We start from the raw sequence: 24,156 nt of genomic DNA, 5'->3' as shown, positions 1-24,156 counted from the left end.
TCTTTGTGGTAATTCTGTTTCCTGGCAATTAGGTGATGTTACCAGATTCTCTGTCAAAGTTTCAAGAACGTTCTCCTCCCGTCAGGTAATCTTTAATGAGACAGTAGTGAATGTAGTGAATGTCTCCACCCTGGCGTCTCTTGTCCGTTTACAGGAATGATGACCTTTTTCCTCCTGCTTATTAGCAGGTAGCGCTCTCAAAAGAAATTACACATCACTCCACTCCATTCTCCATTCCATTGATCTTACGATGTGTTCACTCCTAAAGTTTAATTTTTCAAATTCAGCGACAGCCAGCCAGGCCCGGTACCCTCACCTCCTCTACCAGGTGAGGGGGTCGTGGGGTTAGATTAGTCTCTTAAGGCCACCAGTCTTCTAACTCTCAGAGCCAGGCCCATTGTGCAGGTTCCCACAGGGACGGTGGGGTATACCTGGGTTCATCGGGGCCACCCTCAGTCCCCAACAGTTGTTCTCTAGGGGGGTGACTTGGAGCTCTTCTCTCAGACAGAAGAAGGAGCAGGGCCTGGCCATCGCAGGTGCCTTCCCAAGCAACAAGGCTGGGGGACGTGGAGCGTCCTCCCCGTGTGAGCCAGCTTGTCTGAGGCCCCAGACGCATCAGCTCACACCCGGAGGTTCTTCCTAGGCGAGGGCTTCTCGCGGGCGCCAGCATCGCAGCCCCGGGAGGGCTCGCTGGAACACAGCCTCCCGCTCTGACCACAGCCAGGCTCCCGGAGTCCGCGGCCCCCACTCTGCTGTAGGCCATTGCACCCCCCACCATGCACCTCCTGGCCGTCTGCTTTTCAACATGTTTTTATAATTATCATTACAGCTAACTTGTATCAACTGTTGACTCTGCTAGGCGCTGTGCTGGGGTCTGTACCAGTATTAACTCCTACAGTCCGGTGTCCCTGTGCAGCAGGCGCGGCTCCACGGCGGGGAGGAGGAAGTTCATTCCCCGGGCACTTAACGCTGAGGAGGGGCATGTGAGTTATCAGTAGGCCAGTTTGTCTTCCTCTTAATTGGCCCAGTTGGGTTTTCCCGCCCCTGGCAGTCCAGGACTGCGGAGTCTCAGACAATGTGGCCCTTTGGAGGTGAAACCAGGGGGTGACCATGTTCCCCCAGGGTCTGGATCAGACATCAGAGGGGGGCCCGTGCATGATGTGAGACTATGTGGGTAAATGGGGCACAGTCAGTTTGTGACCCTTAAGACAGGCCCCCCAAGCAGGGCTGTCTCACCCTTGAGCCCCGGGCACCGGGACCCCTCCAGCGTTTGCCAAATGACTCCTAGGAAGACTGTCCGCTGGCTCCCAAGGACCATGAGCAGCGCTCTCTCACCCGTGGGGCTGCATAGGGGTGGCCTCACCACAGGGCAGCTTGGCAACCACCCAAGGGTGACCCGCTGCCCAGCAGGCTGGCATGCAGGAGTGTCGGGGAGCCGGGCCCTCTGGCCCACAAATGCCAGGCAGAGGACACTGTGGTCCATGCCTCTGCCAGCCGGCCACCCCACCAAAAGCCAGGGCCACACGAGGTGGGATGGACTCCCTCACTGCTTTACGGGGGCATGGTCAGCTCACTACAGAGTAGGTCCCCGGGGAGGGCTGCTGGGGCTAAGGAGAGGCATGTGCGAACCTTGCTCCTTCCCACCTCACCACCACCTTCCCTCCCGCCCAGGCTCTTGCCACACAGCTTCCTGACTGCACTCCCTTCCCAGACCCCAGAGATGGGAACATCTCTGCCACATTTCCCCCAAATGCAGCTTCTCTCCAAGGACCCACCTCTCCAAAATCCCTCTTCTCACCCCTTCTAGCACCTCCTCTCTTTTGGGACTCCCCTTTCCCTTCTCTTCCCTCCCAGCACCCCCTCCCCCACTCTTGTAGCGGGGACCTCTGTGTCCTGCCCTCCCCCTCGGCCAGCTCTGCACCCATCCCCCTCAGTACCCCACCCCCAGCCATAGCCTTTTGTTGGGGCTGAGTCCTGCAAGCCTCATCTGGCTCATGGGCCTGGAACTCTTTATGGACAGGGAAGATTTGAAGTCTAACTTGGACCCCCACTCTGACCCCGGATCTAAGGTTGGCCCGAGTCTCCCCTTGCACCACACTTGCTATCTGCTTCCCTCTTCCAGCCCTCCCCTTCCCATGCCCTGGCCCTTTCCACCCTTCCCCACTGCACCCCCTGCTATTCCTTTCTGAATGGAGGGGCTAAGTGAGTACTAGCACATGCTGTGTGCAGCCACCGCGCTGGGTACCATTTCATAAAGTAGGAACTGAAACTACCCCGTTTTGCAGATGAGGAAACTGAGGCTCAGACCTCAAAGCCCAGTTGGTGGTGGTACAGGAAGTTAGAGGACGGGGCCTGTGCTTTTAATCACGGGGCTCTTCTGGCACAGTGGGCCATCCGAGGAAGGTGGCTGGAAGGACGGGCAGGTGGCAGAGGTTCTGGAAGCAGAAGAGGATGAAGGCCAGCCATGAGCTTCGCAGAGGTAAGGTGGGAGGGAGACGAGGAGCAGGCTCAGTGGCCCTGCTCTCCTACCATTTCTCCTGTCTGGGAGTGGCAGAGCGGGAAGGCCAATGCTTCTGTCTGTGTGGTCCCCTGCCCGCCTGGGCAGGCTTAGAGGAATGGGGTCTGGGTGGCCGCATGTGTGTTTAGTCTTTCCACTCCTTACTTTTGCCACAAATATTTCCAATCTTTTCTGTCTGTTTCAAATTGAGATTCTTGGTAACTTCTGCTCCAGTAAGACTGATCTGTGAGTGGAGGACGTTGCCCATTTCACCAGTTTCAGTGACTCAGGGACCTCACAGATTCCACGTGGCATGGTGACACCCCGTCAGCCCTTCTGGAAGGAGTAGCCCTGGGCCTGCCGCTAGAAGCAAGAGGGCTCCAGGGCCCAGCACAGGGTGGAGGGGTGTCCACTCATCCCCAGTATAGGGGGAGAGCTCCCCACGGAGGGTGGAAGCCGGAATCTGACCTGCTTCTGCCAGTTAAAACAAGATGAAATCCTACCCAAGTCCAACGACAGAGACAAGGGCATAGGCAGGTTGTTTCCCTGGGCAGGGAGGCCCCCTCTTTGCAGGAAAACAGGTCCATTTGGGCTTTGCGCTTTCTGTATTTACCTTACCACATCCACACATATCGCCATTCTCCACATTTCGCAGATGAAGAACTGGGCTCAGAGAGGGGTCACCTGGGCTCTACATGGTAGAGGTGGAGCCTCAGAAAGGGAACCCGCGAGTTTGGGCCACACCCTCCCCTCTTCACTCTTACACTTCTCTTTGCCACGGCCTCCCATGTGAACTCTAAATTCAGAAATAGGTCTGTCATGTCAGCATAGAATTCTACAGTGACCACCTGTGTAGCCACAACCCAGGCAAGAAAGAGAACACTGCCTTTCCCCCAGGAGTCCCCATGGGCCCCTCCTTCCCCTAGACTTCAGTGCTCACTGCTTCCTAGCTCTTGGTTCCATGCCCTGTGTGTGCCGAGACCTAAGGAAGAGCTTTGTTTTGTCTGGTTTTTGAATGTGTAAGTGAACCCTACTGATGTATTCTCTTCTTTCCCTCAACATTGTGAGTCAACTAGGTCAACGTGCATGACTCTGCTTAGATTTTCCATGTTGTGTAGCATTCATGCAATATATACACACGATTTATTTATCTAGTATTTTATTGATGGATGTTATTTTTAGTTGTTGGCTCTTAAAAAAACTGCTCTGAAAGGTGTGTCTTTTGGTCCGTGTAGGACTGTACTTCTGTAGGGGATATACACAGACCTGGGTGTGGGGCCTCCTGGGTCGTAGAGAGCGTGCATCTCCAAACCTGTAACATTGTTTTTATTCCTTTTTCCAAAGTGTTGTACCAGCAGAATATGAGATTTCCCATTGTTCTGCATCTTCATGAACAGTGGTATAAAAGCTGTGTTAATTTTGTCAATCCAGGGGTGCCTGGCTGGCTCAGTCAGCAGAATGTGACTCTTGATCTAAGAGTTGTGAGTTTGAGCCCATGTTGGGTGTAGAAATTACTTAAAAATAAAACTTTAAAAATTTTTTTGTCAATCCAATGGGTTTGTGGTGGTATCTCAGTTTCAATATGCATCCCTCTGATTATAATATGGTTGTGTGCTTTTCCGTGTTTATTAGCCATTTAGATTTCCTCTTGTGAAGTGCCTGTTGGAGTGTTTACCCATTTTTCCATTAGGTTCTATCTTTTATTAGTATTATTCTTCATAGGAGTTTTAAAAATGTTTGAACACTAGTCCTTTGTTGACTGTGTTAAAACATCCTTTAACATTCTGTAGCGTGTCTTTTCCTTCTTAGGTGACTTTTGAAATAAGCTTTTTTTTTTTTAATTTATATTTTTAGAGAGAGCGTGTGAGTGCAGGAGGAGGGGCAAAGGGGGAGGGAGAGGAAGAGGGAAAAAGTCCCAAGGAGACTCTGCCCTGAGCAAAGAGCCTGACTCGGGGCTCCATCTCATGACCCAGGAGATCATGACCTGAGCCGAAACTAAGAGTCAGATGCTCAACTGACTGAGCCTAGGCACCCCTGAAATAAGCTTTTTTTTTCTTTCTAAGATTTTATTTATGTGTTTGACACAGAGAGAGACAACAAGAGAGGGAGCACACGCAGGGGGAGTGGGAGAGGGAGAAGCAGGCTTCCCACTGAGCAGGGAGCCTGATGTGGGGCTCGATCCCAGGACCCTGGGATCATGACCTGAGCCGAAGACAGACGCTTAACGATTGAGCCACCCAGGTGCCCTGAAATAAGCTTTTTAAATGTAGTCACATTTATCAACCTTTACCTCATGGTTCATGTTCCTGTGTCTTAAGAAACCTCCCCTCCACTAGACCATTATGTTTTATTTTGAAATAATCATAGATTCACAAAATAGTTGCAAAAATAGTAGAGGTCCCCTGTGCCCTTTGCTCAATTTCCCCCAATGATAACTTCTAACAAACTGTACTACAATATCAAGATGAGGACGCTGATTTTGGCACAACCACAGACCTTATTCAGATGTCACGACTTTATATGCGTGTGTGTGTGTAGTTCTGTGCTGTCGTATCCACATGTAGGTTCCCGTTCCTGTCACACCACAGTGAAGACAGACCTCCCACATCACCACAGACGTCTCTCTTACGCTGCCCCTTGAGAGTCACACCCTGTGCCCTGGCAACCATGAATCTGTTCTCCAGCTCTGCAATTTTGTCCTTTCAAGAATGTTATACAAATGGAATCATACAGCACGTGACCTTTTGACACTGCCTTTTTCGTAATACCCCTCCAACTTGTTCAGTGACCAGGGGCCTCGATAGGGGCCCCAGAGGCCATCGTAGGACTGTGGCCTCAGCAGAAACCTCCCACATCCATATTTGGGAAAGAGTCCTTAATTTTCCCTGCCAGAAGGTAGGAAGTATCTCTTTAAGGAACAGGGCAGAGTTGTTTAGTTTTGTCAGGTAGTTTTGTTAATTATCTCTAGAATTTGCCTTTTTCGTTCTTTAAAAAACATTTTCCCCTTGTTTCAAAGGTTATGTTCTCTGTGTAAAATATAGAAAAGCACCCAAAATGAAAAATAGTCATTATTCCAACTTTTAGAAGTACCAACAGAGTGTTTTGCTTCCTTAAAAGGGGAAATATATAAATATTGCTCTTGGACAACTTTTTTTAATTAAAAAAATTTTTAAGTAATCTCTAGCCCAACATAGGGTTCAAATTCATGACTGAGCCAGCCAGACACCCCACTTTTGGACAACTTTTTAATTTAACACAGCATGAACATTTCTCCAGAATTAAAAAAAAACATTCCATTTCCTTCTAATTCACTGCATAACATCCCAAATTCAAGCAGCCTCCTAGTGTTGGACATCCAGGTTATCAGTTTCTCTTACTGTAAATAATGCTGTGAGAAACATCTTTGTCCCAATTCGATTGTTATTTCCCAGCCAATTGAGGCAGGATGGCACATTCAGGGAGGGCCCCTGGAAGGCCTTCCCTGGTAGGCCACAAAAGCATTTGAGTTTTGGTCTAAAAGCAGAGGGACACTGTTGAAGAAGGTGGGAGATGTTCATTTCAGGTGTGTGTTTGTAAAAGATCTCTGACTGCAGGATGGAGAAGAAAGTGAGGTGGATGGGTGACTTCAGACAGAAGTCAGTGGTAGCCATGAAAGATAGGGGCAGAGGGAGCAAAGCAGATGGACTTGGAGGTTGCTGGAGCTCAAAGTCGCAGGACTCAGTGCCCCTAGGCTTATGGCTCCTGCAGCTGGCAGGATGGGTGGGGGTGCCATTCACTTATCTGAGAACACCGGAGAAGAGCCAGGTTGTTGCTGTTGTTTTCTTTAATGATAGGAGTTTAGTAGGACAGATCATTTGATAGTCTTGTGCTGAGTTGGAGGTGCCTTTGAGATGCATATCAAAGTGGGGATATCAAAGGGGTGGTGGATATAGAAGTCTGGACTAGAGATACAGATCCAGGACGTACTGATGTGGAGATGACGCTGGAAGCCGTAGGCCTGGCTCACATCATGTAGGAAGGGCCTGTGTGGTAAAGAGAAGCCTGGGCCTAAAGGCTGGCACTCCTTGGGTTACAACTGGCAAAGGCCAGAGTGACTGCAAAAGTGCCCAAAGAACCTCATTTGTATTGTCAACCCAGATGGAACAAAAAATATGTTAACTGTAAGCCTATTACATAATGTGTATGTTAACTAGAGTAGAATTAGAAAACAGGCAATCAATAGAGAAAAATCAACAAAACCAAAAGATGGTTCTTTAGAAAGATCAATAAAATCAATAAGCCTCTAGACAGGCTAAGCCAAAAAGAGAGGATACAAATCACTAAAGCAGAAATGAAGAGGGGACATCACTACAGGTCCCATGAACATCAAAATCAAAATGACAATAAAGGAATACTATGACCACCTCCATGCCCACAAATTGATAACCTAGAGGAAATGGACCGACTCCTTGAAATACATAACCTGTCAAAATTTACATAAGAAACAATCTGCACAGGCCTGTATCTACTTACAAAATTCAATCAATAATTAATAACTGCAAAAATAAAGCACCAGGCTGGCCCAGATGGATTCACTGGTGAATTCTACCAAACATTTAGGGAAGAACGTATACCAATTCCCCTTAGGTTTTTTCAGAAGATAAATGCAAAACCCATTCTGTGAGGCCAGCATTACCCTAAAGCCAAACCTAGACAAAGACATTACCAGAGAAGAAAACTACAGATCAATCTCTCTCATGAACATAAATGCAAAAATCCTCAACAAAATACTGGCAAATTGAATCCAATAGTATATAAAAAGAATTATATACCACAACCAAGGTCGATTTATCCCAGCTATGCAAGGCTGGTTCAACATTCAAAAATCAATTATTGTAATCCATCACATCTACAATCTAAAAAAGAAAAATCACATCATATCAATAGATGCAGAAAAAACATGTGAAAAAAATCCAATACCCATTCATAATAAAAACTCTTAGCAAACTAGGAAGAGAGGGGAACTTCTTCAACTTGATTAAAAAAAAAATCTACAAAATCCTATAGCTAATATACATAATGGTGAGAAACTCAAAGCTTTCCCACTAAGGTCAGGTACAAAGCAAAGATGTCCCCTTTCACCACTCCTTTTCAACACAGAAGTTCTAGCTAATGCAGTAAGACAAGAAAAGGAAGTAAAAGATACAGATCAGGAAGAAATAAAATTGTCTTTGTTCACAGATGACATGATCAGCTTTATGTAGAAAATCTGAAAGAACCAAAAAAACTCCTGGAACCAATAAGCAATTAGAGCAAGGTTATAGGACAGAAAGTTAATGTAATTTAAATGTTAATCATTTTCCTATACACCAGCAATGAAGTGGTGGAATTCGAAATTAAAAACACAATACCAATTACAATAGCACCCAAAAAAAATGAAACATTGTAGGTATAAATCTAAAAAAAAAAATGTATAAGAGCTATATGAAGAAAACTACAAAATTCTTTTATTTTTTTTTAAAGATTTTATTTATTTCTTTGACAGAGAGAGACACAGCGAGAGAGGGAACACAAGCAGGGGGAGTGGGAGAGGGAGAAGCAGGCTTCCCGCCGAGCAGGGAGCCCGATGTGAGGCTCGATCCCAGGACCCTGAGATCATGACCTGAGCCGAAGGCAGACGCTTAACGACTGAGCCACCCAGGTGCCCGAAAACTACAAAATTCTTACAAAGATATATTCCATGTTCATGGACAGGAAGATTGTTAAAATGTCTGCTCTTCCCAACTTGATCTATAGATTCAATGCAATCCCAGTCAAAATCCCAGCCACTTGGGGGGAGACTGGCTGGCTCAGTCAGTGGAGCACGCAACTTTTGATCTTGGGGTTGCAAGTTCGAGTCCCACATTGGGAGGAGAGATTACTTAAAAAAAAATAAATAAATAAAAATCTAGCAAGTTATTTTGTGGATATCAACAAACTGATTCTAAAGTTTATGTGGAGAGGTAAAAGACCCAGAAGAGCCAATACGATACTGACGGAAACAAACAAATGATAATACCCAACTTCAAGACTTACAATAAAGCAACAGTAATGAAGACCGTGGCATTGACTACAGAAGTTTGTGATACTGGCCAAAGAATAAACAGATCAATGGAACAGATTAAGGAGCCCAGAAATACACTGACATAAATACAGTCAACTGATCTTTGACAAAGGAGCCAAGGCGATACAATGAAGTAATTTTTTTTTTTTAATATTTTATTTATTTATTTGACAGAGAGAGACACAGTGAGAGAGGGAACACAAGCAGGGGGAGTGGGAGAGGGAGAAGCAGGCTCTTTGCTGAGCAGGGAGCCCGATGCGGGGCTCGATCCCAGGACCCCGGGATCATGACCTGAGCCGAAGGCAGATGCTTAACGACTGAGCCACCCAGGTGCCCCGAAGCAAGTAATCTTTTAAACAAATGGTGCTGGAACAACTGGACAGCAACGTGCCCCAAAAAATGAATAAAGACACAGACTGACACCCTTCACAAAAAGTAACTCAAGGTATATGCTGAACGAGCACAAAGAGTGAAAATACAGAAAATAAGAATTACTTATATATTACTATATATTAGCTTCAGCACCATCTGTTCTAAAGGAACTGAACTTCATAGAAGAATCTGTGAAGAATAATCTAAAAATCACCAATTTTACAGGGAATGGGAAAAGGTGCTAAAGAAAAAAGAAAAAGGTGCTTAAAAACAACAAAGACAATATACATACATAATCATGGCACAAACTATACATGAGAGAAGACGACTCTGGGCTATACTAGAAGCAGGAAGGCAATGGAAGCTCTAAACTTAGAAACTATTATTTTGGCCAAGTTTAGAGGGGAAACACTTAAATGAATTAGGCAGAGAACCAGCGTCACAAAAAAGGCTTCAAAAATAAGAAATTGAAAGAAATAAGAAATATCCAGTAAATATTTACATGCCTATTTACCATTCTGTCCACATCAAATCTATACTGGAGCTCAGACAGCATATGATTCCTAATAATTCCCTGTGGTTTACTTAAAAGAGGATCCAGTGGAAATTAGAGGGGAGACAACACCCCTTCCACAGGAAAAATACTCATTTTTCTTGTGAGCAGTCGTAGGAAATACGCAAAGCTGTAGGAGATGTGATTGAGTCAGTAAAGATCTTTCATTCTATAGGGCCCACTCTGCAACAATTACTAAAAGCAACAATAACAAAGCCGAGAAGCCATGCCGTCACACCAGAACTTTATTTCACAATAAATGAACGTCTCAAACAGGGGAAGCAAATATAAGCAAGCATAATGAAAGTGGTGCTCAGGGGATCATAGCCAAAGAAATTCAAGACAAGAAAACGAAAAACGTATTAAGGATGCAGTTTGCTGCTCCATTTGTTTTTATAGCACAATGGATGTGGAAGGCAATGCAGCCCTTACACTCAGGATTTTTTTTAATAAACTCAGGTTTTTAATAACCTGGCACATAGCCCTATAATTAGCTGTAATTTACTGAGACAGGCAATCTTAAATACAATATAATGAAAACTGAAACCTCAGAGAAAGAATCTGAAAAAAAAAAATACAAGTCATAAAAATACGATTATTGCTGCAGGCAACTTGTACTCCGTGCCGAGATTACTCTAGAACTGTGTCATGTTGATAGAACAGTGGGAAGAGGCAGTTCTGGTCAGTCTGGTTGAGTGTGATCTACTTCCTTCAGGCTCAGTGCCCCTTCCTCTGCACACACACGTCCCACAAGGCTGCATATTGCCAAGACCTTCCCAAGACACAAGAGGTCCAAAGTGTTATGCCCGAAGGTTAGCCACCCGGGTGGCCTCTTGAGGCTCCCTCTGGGGCTCAGTCACATACATGCTGGGATCAGCCCACAGAGGGTGCTCTATGGAAGTTCTACCAAATGTTTCCTGAAGGAGGAAAGACCCACTTCTTGCTACCTTTCCAGAAAGCATCTGTGGAGCACATCAGACTGTCTCAGAGTTCATAGCTTTTTTTCTTCCAGAAAACAAGATGTGATCCTTCTGGGATCGCTAAATTAATAAACCCTGAAATAAACTGCACCAAGACTTATGAGTTTGCTCGCAACCAAATAATGAAATTTAAATAGCAAGTTTAAGAACTGAGAAACTTCCCTCATCTCTCCAGCGGGAGTCTTCACTGGCGGTGGACAATTAGCTTGAGGCAACAGGAAACCATATATCCTGTCACGGGACACACCCCACAGCTCCTAGCGCGGTTGCAGAGTCTGACTTTCTAAGTCTAGGGACTGCGTGACAGTATTGTCAGTGTGTGACTCTAAGAGCCCCATCCTTGGATACGAAAGGCAAGAAAGGACCTCCTGCTGGGTGCTGCCTCTCCACAACCCTTAGTCCGGTGAGGCCCTTGCTCTGGGTAACTGTGGACCCGAACAGGCTCACTGATCTGTTCCGCAGTGACCCGAACACTCGAACAGACACGGTACAACTGTCTGGCACCTGCGTATCACAGGCCTCAGCGTCCCTGCTCTCTGTGCTTACGTTCCCAACAAAGTCAGTTCCAAGCAATTCTGGGATGTCCGTAGGGCTGAGGAAAGAAAGAAAACACAAGCCTGATCAGATCAGCCAATCGCTGGAGCACTGGGAATTAATCCCAACTTAAGAGCTGAAAGCGCCGTATAAATCAATGGCTTTTTCATTTACAAGTGACAAAGCTTTGACCCTAAGCCATAACTGAGACACTTTATTACCTTTTTTTTAAAGATTTTATTCATTTATTTGAGATACAGAGAGAGAGAGCGAGAGAGAGAACAGGAGCAGGGGGAAAGAGGGAGAGGGAGAAGCAGACTCCCCATTGAGCAGGGAACCCGACACAGGGCTCGATCCCAACACCCTGGGATCGTGGCCTGAGCTGAAGGCAGACGCTTAACCGACTGAGCCACCCAGGCGCCCCTATTACCTTTTTAAATAACGTTTTCACGTGCGCTCTGTGAAAGCCTGGTCCCAAGGCACTCATTGATCCCTGGTCAAGTGAGTTGAGAACATGCTGTTCCCTGCGCCCCGAGAGCCCCAGCCAGCCAGGACAAAACGGTTCTGCAGCCGGTGCAGCACCCGCTCTACCTGCCTCGTCGGCTTCCCAGAGTTCTCGGCCCACAAAGGAGCCAGCCTCCTGGTCTTGCAGCGCTTTAGAGCACCGGGCGGGGGCGGGGGTGGGGGACAGGGAGCCAGAGCGGCCCTGGAACCGCAGCAGAGGCGACAGGCCTGCTGGCCGTCCCTCGGTTCCCAGTCCTCTGCTACCAGCTCCCGGGGAGCGGCGTGCTGGCCTCGGCTTGTCTGTGTGCCCTGTGCTGTCCTGCACAGGGCTGACTCATGTACTTCGAGGGGCAGGGAAAGATGGAAGGAGAAGAGAGGATTGCAGAGTGGGGAGGGGGCAGGCAGAGGTGCTGAGAAGAAGGGACACCGGGCCCTTGTTCAGCTGGGCTCTGCTGTCTGCATAGCGGGGACCTAGCACCACTGCTCCTTCACCTTCCACCCACGGCGCCGGAGCTCTTAGATGGCTCCCGGCCCCAGCGGGGGCCACACGGCCCACAGCTCAGCATTCAGGACCAGAGCAAGATCACGTCAAGCCCAAAGAAGGACTGGACCAGCCATGTGTCACGGTTCCCTACTGGCCGAGAAAGGGTGAAACCGAGGAGGAGCGAGGAAGAACCGGAGCCGAGCACAGGGCTACGAACAGGCCTGGGACGGCAGGGGCCAGGTTGGGTGGTGGCTCGGCAGCGGGGCCCGTCCCCTGCAGACTCCCTACCTTGGGCCGGTAGCCCCGCTTGGCCATCGTCTTTGCCTCCTGCTGTAGCAGGGTGTCGGTGAGCCGCTCTGCCTGCCTCGCCTCCTCTTCTTCCTCCTCCTGCTGCTGGTCCTCTTCCCATGCCCGCAGCTGGTGCTCTGCAACCTGGCCACCAAGAGCACAGTCACCCAGGACAATGCTCCCAGGGCAGACCCTGCCTCGGATCATGGGGGAAAGCCCGCGGGCCTCTGCCAGCTGGAGAAGCCCAGCTAAGCCACAGTGACGGCAAGTGCCAGAAGGAAGGGCATTTATGAGCTTGGAAAGGCTGTGTGTGTAACATGCAGCTCGTAAAAAGCTCCGGTGTGCCCACGTGCTTGGAAGATTATTCTCTGCTCCCTGTCAGGTCCTGAACTCAATCAACTGTGTCCCAGCAAGCCAGAGGCCTGCAGATACAGACAGGAAAGAGAGAGGCTGGCCAGGCCTGACAGCCTTGCTCCCATACAGACGGAGGACCTGGAGTAAAGCTGGGACTAATCAGGAGGGTCGGGGTTTCAGCTGGAAAGGAAAAGGGGTGCACTGAGCTCACTAACGTGGGCTTCTCGGACAAGGTCCTAGTGCCAGGCTGCGAAAATAAGTCAAGGGTCTTGGCATCTGGTGCCACAGTGGGGCGGGGGCCACAGCGAGGCCTGCTACCTGCAGCTTGCATCCCCCTGGCTGAGGCTGCCTCCTACTCCTACCCCCCCCCAACCCCCCGGCTGAGCCCACCTGGGCCTCCAGCTCCTGTTTCCTGGCTGATTTCAGTTCTTCACTCTCCTCTTTCTCACGACGAGCTGACTCTCTTGCTTCCTCAAGATTCTGAATAAGTTGCTCCCTGTGTCTCAGGGACTCCTCTTGTGCCCGTCGGTTTTGTTCAAGCTTTTCTTGTATTTGTTGTTGTCTCCCTGTCAGAACCTACCCGCAGCGGGAAGGCAAAGGGCAGATTTCAGTGTGATGCTAACAGGTACCTGTCCTGTAAGCCGTGGACAGGCCATAGCTGCCCTGAGACCCAGCCTTGTCCTCAGCCTCAGGCCTGAATACGCCAGGTGAAGGCAAGTCCAGATCACTGGCCCACACAGTGTCAGCCCCGCTTCCCACCCGTCCCCACCACACACAAAATGCACACACTGTGCAGTAGGGAGAGACAGCGGGGCACCGACAAGGTCAGAGGAGGGGATGGAGCTCCCTCCCCAGGGCAGAAACGTAGCAACAAGGTTGTGAGTCTCACTCCCCATCAGTTCCAGAAAAAGAAACCACAAGCCATGCAGATGACCAGAGATAGAGTCTGGGTCCTCCCCTCAGCCTTTTGGATTTAAATTTACGGCTTAGAGTGGCCGAAACCTAGGTTTGAGACCTGGCCACAGCACAGGATTACATCCAGAGCATAGTCAGGCCTCAAGAACCAGGAACGGTGGGAAGCCACCTGCCACACCCAACAATTATGCTCCCTGGAGGGGACACATAAGTGGCCACAATGAGGAGGAACATTCTTAATAGGGAAAATCAAAACGTGCTGCAGAGTATCGGTACTCACAAAAGTGAGACAGCACCAGTGGGGACCCGACTTCCCATGGATTCGAAAAGGACATGCACAAAATAGAATTTCCATTTTAAACCACTTTAACTTTCCATACATGGATAACGAAGGCTTTTTTCTAAAAGATTTCCTTTTTTTTTAAATTTTTTTTTATTAAGAATGTCTACCCACAATGTGGGGCTCAAACTCACGACCCCGAGATCAAGAGGCACATGCTCCACCAACTGAGCCAGCCAGGAGCCCCTAAAAGATTTCCTTCTAAATGGGGTATGCCTTATGTGTATTACTTAAATCCTGACAAAGAAAACAGTTATGCTCCTCCAAGAATCCACTTCTGGTTATACACCTCAAGGGAAAAAATGCTAAATACGGAAAATGGAAAGCCTTATGCCCCAAGATGTTTACTGCAATGTTTCTTGTAATGCCTCAAAATTAGAAAAAAAAGAATACCCACAAGAGGGGAGTAGAACACAAACTACAACACACCCACGATATAATATGCTGTCGTCAAAATATCTACAAGGAAGATGTGAATAGTATGTTAGAATGCTTGAAATCAAATAGCACAGTATAATAGCGAATGCTCAGAAACACACACTATGCACAGAAACAGGAAGAGTTGAGGGAAATCAAGTAATGATGACTGTAGATGCTGGGGGGTCTGGGTGACTTGGCGTTTACTTCCTGTACTTATGAATTTTTTTCGAATAAGTTGATACTACTCTCATAATGACGTTAAAAGTCTCTTTATGATGACCAGAGAGGCCTGTGTTCCAGAATATTTGGCAGGGTCAGTATGTGCTCGCAGCCGGCATTACCTCACTCATCAGTCTGTCTCGGGCGCTCCTCTCCCGGGCCCACTCTGCCTCTCTCTTTTCCCACATCTCCTTGGCCTCCTCCCTGGGAACACAGAGCGGGTGAGAGCAGGCTCCTTGCCACCACCCACGGCAGAAGACAACTAAAGAACCAACAGGGCTCTGGCACACAGGTCCACACATCTTCTGTGGGGCCAACCTTCACACCAACTTCTGCACCCAACTCTTCACAGGTGACAGTTCCGGACCAGCTCACCGAGAGTATTCCTCCCGTAAGTACTTTGGGCTGCCTTGGTTATGCTCCCGCCTCCTTACAAAACACAACTGTGATGACCTGCACCCACGCCATTTGGACACCAAGGGGACTCTAGCCGTCAGGACCCTGGAGAGGGACAGGAGCCCGGCGGTGCCTGAGCCCCATCCCCTTGCTCCTCACGTCCCGACGATGTCAGGAGCCAATAACATGAGGACGGGAAAGCGCTTTGCACAGTGTCTGGCCCACAGTCAGTGCTCAATAAATGTTACCTGTTATTTGATTATTTCAATCTCCTAGGTTTTTAGGATCCAGAACCATCTCTAACAGACCTAAGAAGCATTCAGCATCTCCACAATTTATAACAACTTCCTATCAAGTTTCTAAGATCTTAAAGGAACAGACCCTTACTCTAAACCCTGATGATTTCCACCTGAGAGAACTTCAGGGAAACACCCCCTGGTTGAAGTTCCCTGAGAGAACTTCAGGGAAACACCCCCGGACCGGAAAGCCAGGTCCGTTAGCACACATGTGCTCGTCACGACGGACAGCTGAGCAAGGGCAGATGTTTCGGTCACAAGGGAGACCCTTGTGGTGCCCTGTGGGGACGTGAGGGACCAGAGGAGAGGCCAGGAGTGTCGGGCGCACGCAGGGGCCGCCTCTCACCTCAACAGCAGCTGCAGCTCTGCCTCCCGTTCCCTCTCCAGCTGCAGCTGCTCCTCGATGACCTGCTTCATCCACGCCGCGTCGGCCACGGCCTGCGCCCTCTTGGCCAATTGCATGCGCTGGTTCTCGTCCTCTCTCTCGAGGAGCTCCTGCAGGATGCGCTTGTCCGCCTCCTGGAGGGTGGCCGAAGAAGCACAGGGGGAGCGGGGGGAGCCCTTCTGCGGCCCCTGCCTCCCACTCCCACGGCCCCGCCTTTCTGCACTCGGCACTGAGAGCAGACATTCGTGAGGCTTCCGATGGTTCCCAAGATAGAGACGGGAAGGGTCAGGGTTTAACCACTTACGGATGGTTTAAAACAATGCAGGAGAGGCCCAGGAGCTTTCCCTTTCCAAGGGAGACCCCTCTGCCACCACACGCATGTCCCTCCCCTTGGACAGGCCTGGTAGCACCCCTTTCGAGAACACAGCTGGGCAGCAGTCTCACTTCTGAGAACACAGACTGGAGACCCAAAGGCACAAAGACATGTGCACAAAATGCTCACTGCAGCTGTGCTGTAAGAGGGAAAAACCAGAAACGACCCCAATACGCACCGGTGGGGAACCGGCTGTGGTGCACATTGCTACAGTGGGGCGCTGTAAAGAACGGGGGAGCTCTAGGGGCGCCTGGGTGGCTCAGTCGTTAAGCGTCTGCCTTCGGCTCAGGTCATGATCCCGGAGTCCTGGGATCGAGTCCCGCATCGGGCTCCCTGCTCGGCAGGAAGTCTGCTTCTCCCTCCCCCACTCCCCCTGCTTGTGTTCCCTCTCTTGCTGTGTCTCTCTCTGTCAAATAAATGAATAAAATCTTAAAAAAAAAAAAAAAAAAAAGAACGGGGGAGCTCTGGAGGTCCTGGGATGGGAAAAATGCGCTCGAGCCCCAGCAGAGGCACCCCCCCCCCCCCCCACCGCCCGCCCTGACTGCAGCAGGCAGGGATGGAGGCAAATGGGCTGGCCCATTCACTTTCCCCGTCCCTGCGTCACTAGCGAGCCCACGGACATACCTAACAGGAAGACTGAGCAGCTAGTATGAAAGAACAGGCTCCCTCCCAGCATCTGAGGTTTACCGGTAGGTAAATATGCTGAGGAATGCCACTTCAACTTGTAAAGAACCCCACCGCTTCTCTCTCTGGGCATCATGTAAATATATCTAGGAGGAGACCTCTGGGGAGGGGCAGGGATTGCAGGGCTGATCAAGACGGAATCTCCCCTGGTGTCTTATTATGAGAACGCACTCAGCTACTGAGCAACGGAAAGCATTTTTTTCCGAAGAGGGTGAAAGAAATGCCAGGCTGACTCAGACTCACCAGTTCCTCTTGGATCTGCTGGGTACGCCTATTGAGTTGCACGTTATACTGATGTCTCAAAAAGCGTCTAGAAATGAGCAAAATAGGGGCTGCCTTCAGTGTCTTACGAACAATTACTGGAGCTCAGACAGCTGCTTACTACAGACTGTCTCCTTTCTGGTTTGGGGTACCCGTGCAAGTCTGGGCAAGTGAGAGGCTCGCCCGCCTGGCCAGGGCAGCCGCTGGGGGCCCTTCTCGCACACACCCCAGCTCTGCCTTCTGCCGGAAGGCTGCCATCTGCTTCCTCCCTTCCTCCAGCCTCTCCAGCTCCCACCGCTGCTTCAGCAGATTCTCCTGCTCCTTCTTCAGTTTGGTGGCCTGTGGTGACGACAGTTAAATCCAATTAAGGTCATCAGAATCAGAGCTCCCTTCATTCTTCATCTGCATTTGCAGCAGGGCTGGCCTGGCCGGGGGTGATCAGAACGCCCTCCCACCTCTGGGTTCTGAGCCCTGGGCCTGGCTCACTCCTTTCCTGCAAGAGCCTTTCCCGGGCCTGTGGACAAGGACGAGACCCATGCTCCGTGCTCCCACGGGACGCTGCATTCATCCACACCTTACTGTGACTTAACCTGTCTCCACCCGACACAGCTCCTGCCGTGAGGGCCAGCACAGTGCTTGGCATCAAGCATCAAGCAGATGGTGGGCATTAAGGACCTGTTTCCTGAATCATTTGGGCCTGAGGAAGGACAGGCTTCCCCTTGTCTGAATGGGAAGATCCAGCCCAGGAATCTAGCTCAGGGAAACTGCACAGTATCCTCAAAACAGCCTCCTGAACCAAAGACCCTCACAGTTTATGCCTTGAGATCCCAAACCTGCTAGCTGGGGAGAGCCATAGCTGTGTGCTAGGACATCAGACTAAGTCAAGTCTACTTGGTGCCCTGGAAAATCCAAGTTCTAAGAAGGTTCTCACACAGCCACTCTGGAAACACACCTAAGAGAACAGGTATTCTCTCCGTATCATGAACATTCTAGAATCTGGGCATACAACCTAGGAGGATGGAAAAACCACAGCCAGGAATACATGTGAGAAGGGAGAGCCCAGCATTGTTGCATGTCTTAGAATCATCCCCCCGCCCCCCCCACAGAACCTATTCAGCACCGCTTTCCACATGCCCGTTTTCTAACGACAGGCAGCTGCGACAGAGGCGGCCGTGCGGCCAGGACCGTGCCCTCACCTCCTTCTCCTTCAGCTTCAGCTCCTCCATCTGCTGCAGCAGCGACTCAGCCTGGAGCTTGCCCTCCAGCTGCCTCCTTTCCTCCTCTGCTTTCATCCGCTCCAGCGCTTCCCTTCGGGCCCGCTCATGCTCATTTTCATACCGTTTGTTCTCTTCCTCTCTGGTGGCTTCTTGCTACATGGACCCAAAGGAACCCAGGAGGTCAGTATCTGTAACACGGCCAGCAAAGACCCAGCTCCCCGCCGCTATCCTTCATTCGGACGTGTCTACGCCAGAGTGTGACCCTGGGCAACGGTGTGTCTTCCTGGGCTCTGTTCTCACCGTGGGAACCATGGGAGTGATGCTGCCCTCAGAGACGATGCTGGGAAAGTACCCAGCACAGGGCCTGGCACAGAGCAGGGGCTCAAGAATGGCGGGGTTCCTTCCCCTTCCCAAAGTCAGCACAATACTCTCCAAAATTAACCCAGAGGCACAGCTGTGGGTTCACAGAGGTGTGGACTTTTGTCCCCAGAGGTGCTGCTGTAAGCCAAGGTTGCAAACTATGTCAAAAGAGACTGCCAGCAACAACAGTGACCTTTCAGATGAGCACTGCACCTGCCCGGGGCCAACCCTGGTCACCTGGTGTGATTCTGCCCCGGGAACGAGCACAACGGACCGTCGTACGTGTAAGAGCAGCCGCCGTTCAGTGTTACACGTTACATAAGCTGAGATCAAGTCTATTCCTGGATCAGAGTCATTAACATCGAAAACAAGGAAACTTCCAAGCCGTGGAGGCACAGCACGCCCACCACAGCGCGGAAGGCTATTTCCCAAGTCATATACCACACCTGTTTTTTTTCTTCTTTCTGCATTTTCCAAGAGTTTATCACATGCTCCTTGTGAAGGGCTGATTCAATCTGAGGGTGAGAAGGCAGAGAAGACGAACTTCCTCACTGGTTCATGTGACAGACGTGCGCTGCGCAACGCAGCGACCCTAAGTTCCCTACACAAGGACTCAGGGAGGCCCAGGTACCTTACAGGGGAGCACAAGGAGACCCCAACATGTACAGTCTGAATGCCAGTCAGTTAGTGTTTACTGACTTAAAGGACCAGGCAGTTCTAAACAAATCGTACGAGTTGTAACAAAGTACAAATTTTTCTGCCGGCACCCTTGGGATTGAGCAGGAGCCGGTCAGCGGACACTGAAATGGAAATAGGATCTGAAAGGCCACCCCTGGCTGCTCCAGAGCATGCCAGGCCCCAGGGCCACCGCAGCTAGCTGAGGAACAGGCTCAGCCTTTCGCCTGGCTCCTCCAAACTCCCTCTGCAAAGCGGAGGTGTATAAACATGTACTCCCGTAGCAATAGATGCAACACATTTGGGGTGATTAAGAAGAGATTTCGGGGGTTGCCTGGGCAGCTCAGTTGGTTAAGCATTTGACTCTCAATCTCAGTTCCGGTCTTGATCTCAGGGTCCTGAGTTCAAGCCCCACACTGAACTCCACGATGGGCGTGGAGTCTACTTAAAAAAAAAAAAAGAGATTTGGGTTTAGAGAATCTTTTGGATCAGAAAATGAATTATAGCACTGTCCAAAAGCTTTTGTTTGGGAAATTGTCTATAAAAAGTTTTAATTTCTTTCTTGACTTACAAATGTAAACATTTGTAACTAATTTGAGTGTTCTAAATAAACATTTCTGAGTAAAAGACTTTGGAGCACCTACCTAAACCCTCAAAGGACCAGGGAAAGTCTTAATGCTAACTGCACAAGACTCAAAAGCACAAAATCGCTCCCTTACTTAGTGACTAGCCATTTCTAACTATAATTATGAATAAACTCATCCCACCAAACAAAGACACAAAGTTTAAATTGAAATAAATTACTGACATCATCACGGGTCTTCTTCTGGCCCAGTCTCCGTGGAATGATGCCATTCAAACCAGCCCCGCCCTCCCTTGCCCCCAAGGTCTCACCCCTTGTCCTCCTTTCTGCTGCTACCCCATTCTGGCCTCCACCATCACTGCCCTGGCCTCGCCCCGTCCTGCAACCTCCACACTGCTGCCAAAGTTATTGCTCCCTGAAATGCAGCTGGCCCCCACTGTACCCCTGCTTAAAATCACCCAGGTGCTCCCCATGCTTCCAGGAGAAGGCCACACAAGGCTGGCCGGGGTCTGGGCCCGCCTGCCTCACCAGCCTCAACTCTTGCAGTCCCCCTTCCTTCTCTGACGGCACAACCTCTCAGCCACTGTTGCTCCCTGGACTTGCTTGGGCCTGATCCTCACTCAGTTGCCTCAATCTGGAGGGTCCTTTCCTCACCTCCACACCATCAGGTAAAAGCCCATGTCCTTCCAAACTCCTCCACCCCAGCAACTCCTCTGAGATGCCTCTCTGACCCCCAACTGAGTTGGGGGCACTGCCCCAGTGCACATCTTTCCGGGCCTGCCCAGCCCACTACAGCCTGCACTGTAATGAGCTGCCCAGTCTCCTGCACTGGGCTGCGAGCTCCTGAAGAGCGGTCCTGAAGACCCCGTCTAATCTCTACACGCCCAGGTGCTAGACCGTGCAGCAAATGTTCGGTAAGTGTTGGCTAAACACCAAACGAACCAGATCTGCCTGGTGCATTTTTCAGGGGGCTGGGGTGTCCTCTCCTGTTTCACCCCAGCAAGAGATGCAAGTTTACAAACAAGAAGGGAACCATGATTTCATCTACTTAGGCAAATCAAAGGTTTTCACCTCTCGAAGTTTGGGGTTGTTCTTTTTCCAGTGTTCATATAAAAGTTGTTCAGCAATCTGTCAAGAAAACACAAAGCCTGATGTCACTTTTCAAATCCATTCACATTCTGGATAACCCCCAGGGGAAGTCAGCTCAGGCTGAGAGCCCCTCCACCGGCTCGCTGTCCCTGCGCCTGCCCTTCGGACCTCCTGCCCGCCTTGCACCCCCGGCTCTGGGAGACACCAGAATGGAACCAGACAGCCCTGACAAATGACTGCCACAATGGTGATGGAAGGGTGCCAAGATGTGATGGTACAGACGGGTCCCAGATGGGACAGACCTGTTGCAAAAGATACAGCAGGCTTCCATACGTAGACTGGGGCTCACCGTTCCCCACAAGTACTCGGAAGATAAATATACCAGTGCCAAGCCTTTGCGGGACCACGGGACTGGAATAAAGACAAAGGACTCAGAGGTGGTGATTTAAGGGGCCAAAGAGAATAGAGGTGGCTCGTGCCAAACACGCACGAAGAACAACGTAGCACACGCCCGTCCCCCTGCTGGCTCTGCCGTTAACGGCTGGCTCATCAGACCAGTGCCCGGGGGGGGGCCCCACCCGCGCCTCACTGACGGGCTGGGGACACTCTGGCTCTGTTGGCTCCTACGGGGCTAGAAGAAGTTACCAGTTTCCTTTGCTCTTCTCGGGCCGACTTCAGATTGCCGCATCGCTCCCGGATCCTTCCCTCCTGCAAGTCCACGCTTAGCCGCGACGCCTCCAGCTCTCTGGCCAGGAGGTCCTGCTCCTCCAGCAGCAGCTGCCTGAGTCTGTCCCGTCTGCCTTCCAGCTGCTTCCTCGTCTCCTCCTGCATCTTCTCCCGCTGATAGGCATGCATGCTGGGTGGGAAGGAGCCCTCCCTCCATCAGTCACGCGACAGCCACACGCGGCACGCTCTGCTCTGCTCTGCGGCCAAAGAGGCTGAGGTGGACGTGACACGGTGACACAGGAAAGTATCTTCCAGCCAAAGTGAAGACAGCAGGTCACAGAACACTATGCGTAACAGAATCTTGGTTTCGCAATAAGAAAATGTCTCATATGCACGTAACGACAGTACTAGGTAACACTTGGCAATTACCACGTACCACGTACGACGTACGATATGCCGAATCATAAATCCTACAAAGTAGGTTCTGCTGTAGCCCCACTTCACTGAGGAGGAAACTGAGGCTCGTTTATACAGCAAGTGACACAGTCAGGATTTCCATCTAGGTCTGTCTAACTCCAAAGCCTATGCTTTTACCTTCCATGTTTTTTACATATATTTCTGCAACAATGGATGGATATGTGTGTGTGTATTTATACACACACAGCAGGGGAAAAGTACGGGAGGATCTGCATCAGCCTGTTAACTGTGGTTCTCTCTGGGGATAAAGGGGCACCTGGAGACTCCCAGATTCTACATATATTTCTTACTGTTTTCTCTTTTTCAGTGCAAATGTATTATTTCACTGATGATCTTTCTCTTCAATTTTCAGTTGGAAAAACATGACCATGCAGGGAATTTGTGCCATGCAGCAAATTCCTCAAGAAAACATGCTGTTAAGCCACACACCCCCACCCCCACCCCCCGGGTTCTTAAAGCCACATGCCATGACCAGCAAGTGGCTTCCTGCCTCCGTCCCCCTAAGGTCACTGAAGTTACCTCCGCTGGTAGGAGGTCTTGGAGCTCCATTCCGCCTGTTTGGAGCTACAGATATCAGACATCCTGAAGTAGCGGCTGTTCTGGTCCCACTGCTGCCGAAGCCGGGCCTCCTGCTCTCGGTGTCGCTGTCGGGCCATCTGCTGATCCAGGAGCCTCCGGCTGCACCAGTAGGAGGGCAGCGTAGGGAGTGCCATCTGAGGATAATGGCAATGGTAGGAAAATGAACCTGCTGCAGCCCCCTAATGAGTGGTCCTCACCCCTTGGCTGCCCCCTGGAATCACCCCGCTCCAGACCAATGACATCAAAAAAGTCTCAGTGCAGGCCCCCAGGCATCAGCATCTTTCAAATGATTTGCAAATCATCACTTTAAATAAGCCTGGGCTGCACCCAGCTGTGAGCGAGACACCATCAAGGGTGCTGCAGATGACGACAGGGGACCAGTCCTAGCAGTGCTGGCCCAAACACCTGGGGACTTCTACGCTCTCCACAAAGTAACAGGGGTAATAATTTCAGGAACATATATATGTGCCAAGCTCTTGACATATATGATCTTTTTCATTGTTATAATCCCCCCATTATTTGGCAGGTGAGCAAACTCAAGTTCAAAATGGTGAAGCGACTTGCCCAAGACCACAGAGCCGGGAAGTAGAGGAAATGAAAGGGCTGGGATCCTAATTCATGTGGTGTCAGACCAGGGCCTGGGCTCTGTAGACAGCAAAAGGTTGCCTGTGGGGACCAACACGCCCTGGCTCTGGCAGCGCCCGGGGAGAGGCCCAGCCCGGCTGTCACAGCTAGAAGTGTTCTGGGTAGCATGGAGGACACATCCCTCAACTTACAGATGGAAAAACTGAGACCCAGAGAGGAATCGATGTGCCCGGGTCACGGAGTAAAATGGGGACACGATGGAGACTTGAAAGCAGAGAGCACTCTCACTCCAGGCACCTCCTTCCCTGACCCCAGAGCTGCCACGATGGGCAGGGTCTACACAGTGCCCGGCTAGAACAGTGCTTACGGAACGTCTGTTGAGTAAACGGGTAGGTCTGCGTCCAGGCCAAGCCTCAAGCTCAGCGCTCAGAGCTGGGGGCAAAGAATCTACGTCTATGGACCCAGTTTAGCCTTCGGCTGCCTGTTTACAACCTGTCTTGAAACCGTGGCAAGGTGGACATAATTTTTTCCTTGCCCTGGAAGCCGCCCGCGGAAAAGCTTTGCACCAGGAATCAAGAAACGAGACTCCGGTCCCGAATCGGGGGCATCCTTCTTGCAGCCCCAACGTCCACATATGACAAAAGGGGTTGCACAGGAAGGCGTCGCACCCAGAGCGCGCAGGGACGGCGGGTCCCCGAACGCCCGCCGCGATTCCCGCCAGCGCGGGGCCACTGCGGCCGGGCTCCGCGGGTCCCCGCCCGCACGCCGGCTCCGGCCGAGCCCACCCCCCGACTCACGTTTCTCCGCGCCCCGGAGTTTCCGAAAAGTGCCCCCGCCGCGCTCCGGCATGCCTCAACCAACGCCGGCCAGTCCCGCCCGGCCGCGCGCCACCGACACCGGCCGTTTCCCCGCTCGTCGCCGGGGCAACGGACCGACGACGGAGCGCCGCGAGGGCCAAGCCACCTCCAGCGCGATACGGAACGCGCGG

The 24,156-nt window shown here is 50.6% G+C and overlaps 1 protein-coding gene across 2 annotated transcripts; it reads right to left on the bottom strand.

The window, feature by feature from the left end:
* Window positions 1-9,731: 9,731 nt before the first annotated feature.
* On the bottom strand, window positions 9,732-24,122 carry TCHP (trichoplein keratin filament binding). Of its 2 annotated transcripts, XM_036085992.2 has the most exons (13): window positions 23,966-24,122; window positions 22,524-22,717; window positions 21,507-21,717; window positions 20,844-20,900; window positions 18,961-19,029; window positions 18,134-18,307; window positions 17,164-17,276; window positions 16,920-16,986; window positions 15,581-15,753; window positions 14,665-14,746; window positions 13,039-13,224; window positions 12,295-12,438; window positions 9,732-11,076 (listed from the first exon to the last, which is right to left on the bottom strand). In XM_036085992.2, the coding sequence occupies exons 2-13, from the start codon at window positions 22,715-22,717 to the stop codon at window positions 11,044-11,046; spliced, it is 1,503 nt and encodes a 500-aa protein (XP_035941885.1). In that variant the 5' UTR covers window positions 23,966-24,122; the 3' UTR covers window positions 9,732-11,043. The 2 variants fall into 2 exon arrangements, with proteins under 2 accessions (XP_035941885.1, XP_077916995.1); XM_078060869.1 differs by lacking the exon at window positions 23,966-24,122 and having other exon boundaries at window positions 21,507-21,835; window positions 22,524-22,649.
* Between the last annotated feature and the right edge of the window lie 34 nt (window positions 24,123-24,156).

This window comes from Halichoerus grypus, chromosome 13 (assembly GCF_964656455.1).
Source record: "Halichoerus grypus chromosome 13, mHalGry1.hap1.1, whole genome shotgun sequence".
NCBI classification, from domain to species: domain Eukaryota; kingdom Metazoa; phylum Chordata; class Mammalia; order Carnivora; family Phocidae; genus Halichoerus; species Halichoerus grypus.
The sequence above is the reverse complement of the archived record's forward strand: the minus strand, read 5'-3'. Positions and strand labels throughout refer to the sequence as shown.

Coding starts and splice junctions, on each gene's coding strand:
- TCHP (XM_036085992.2), bottom strand. CDS start 22,717: ATGGCACTCCCTACGCTGCCCTCCTACTGGTGCAGCCGGAGGCTCCTG. Junction 12,439..13,038: donor AACAGGAGCTGGAGGCCCAG/GTGGGCTCAGCC, acceptor CTTGGTGGCCAG/GTTGCAGAGCACCAGCTGCG. Junction 11,077..12,294: donor AGCGGGGCTACCGGCCCAAG/GTAGGGAGTCTG, acceptor TTCTTTCCTCAG/CCCTACGGACATCCCAGAAT.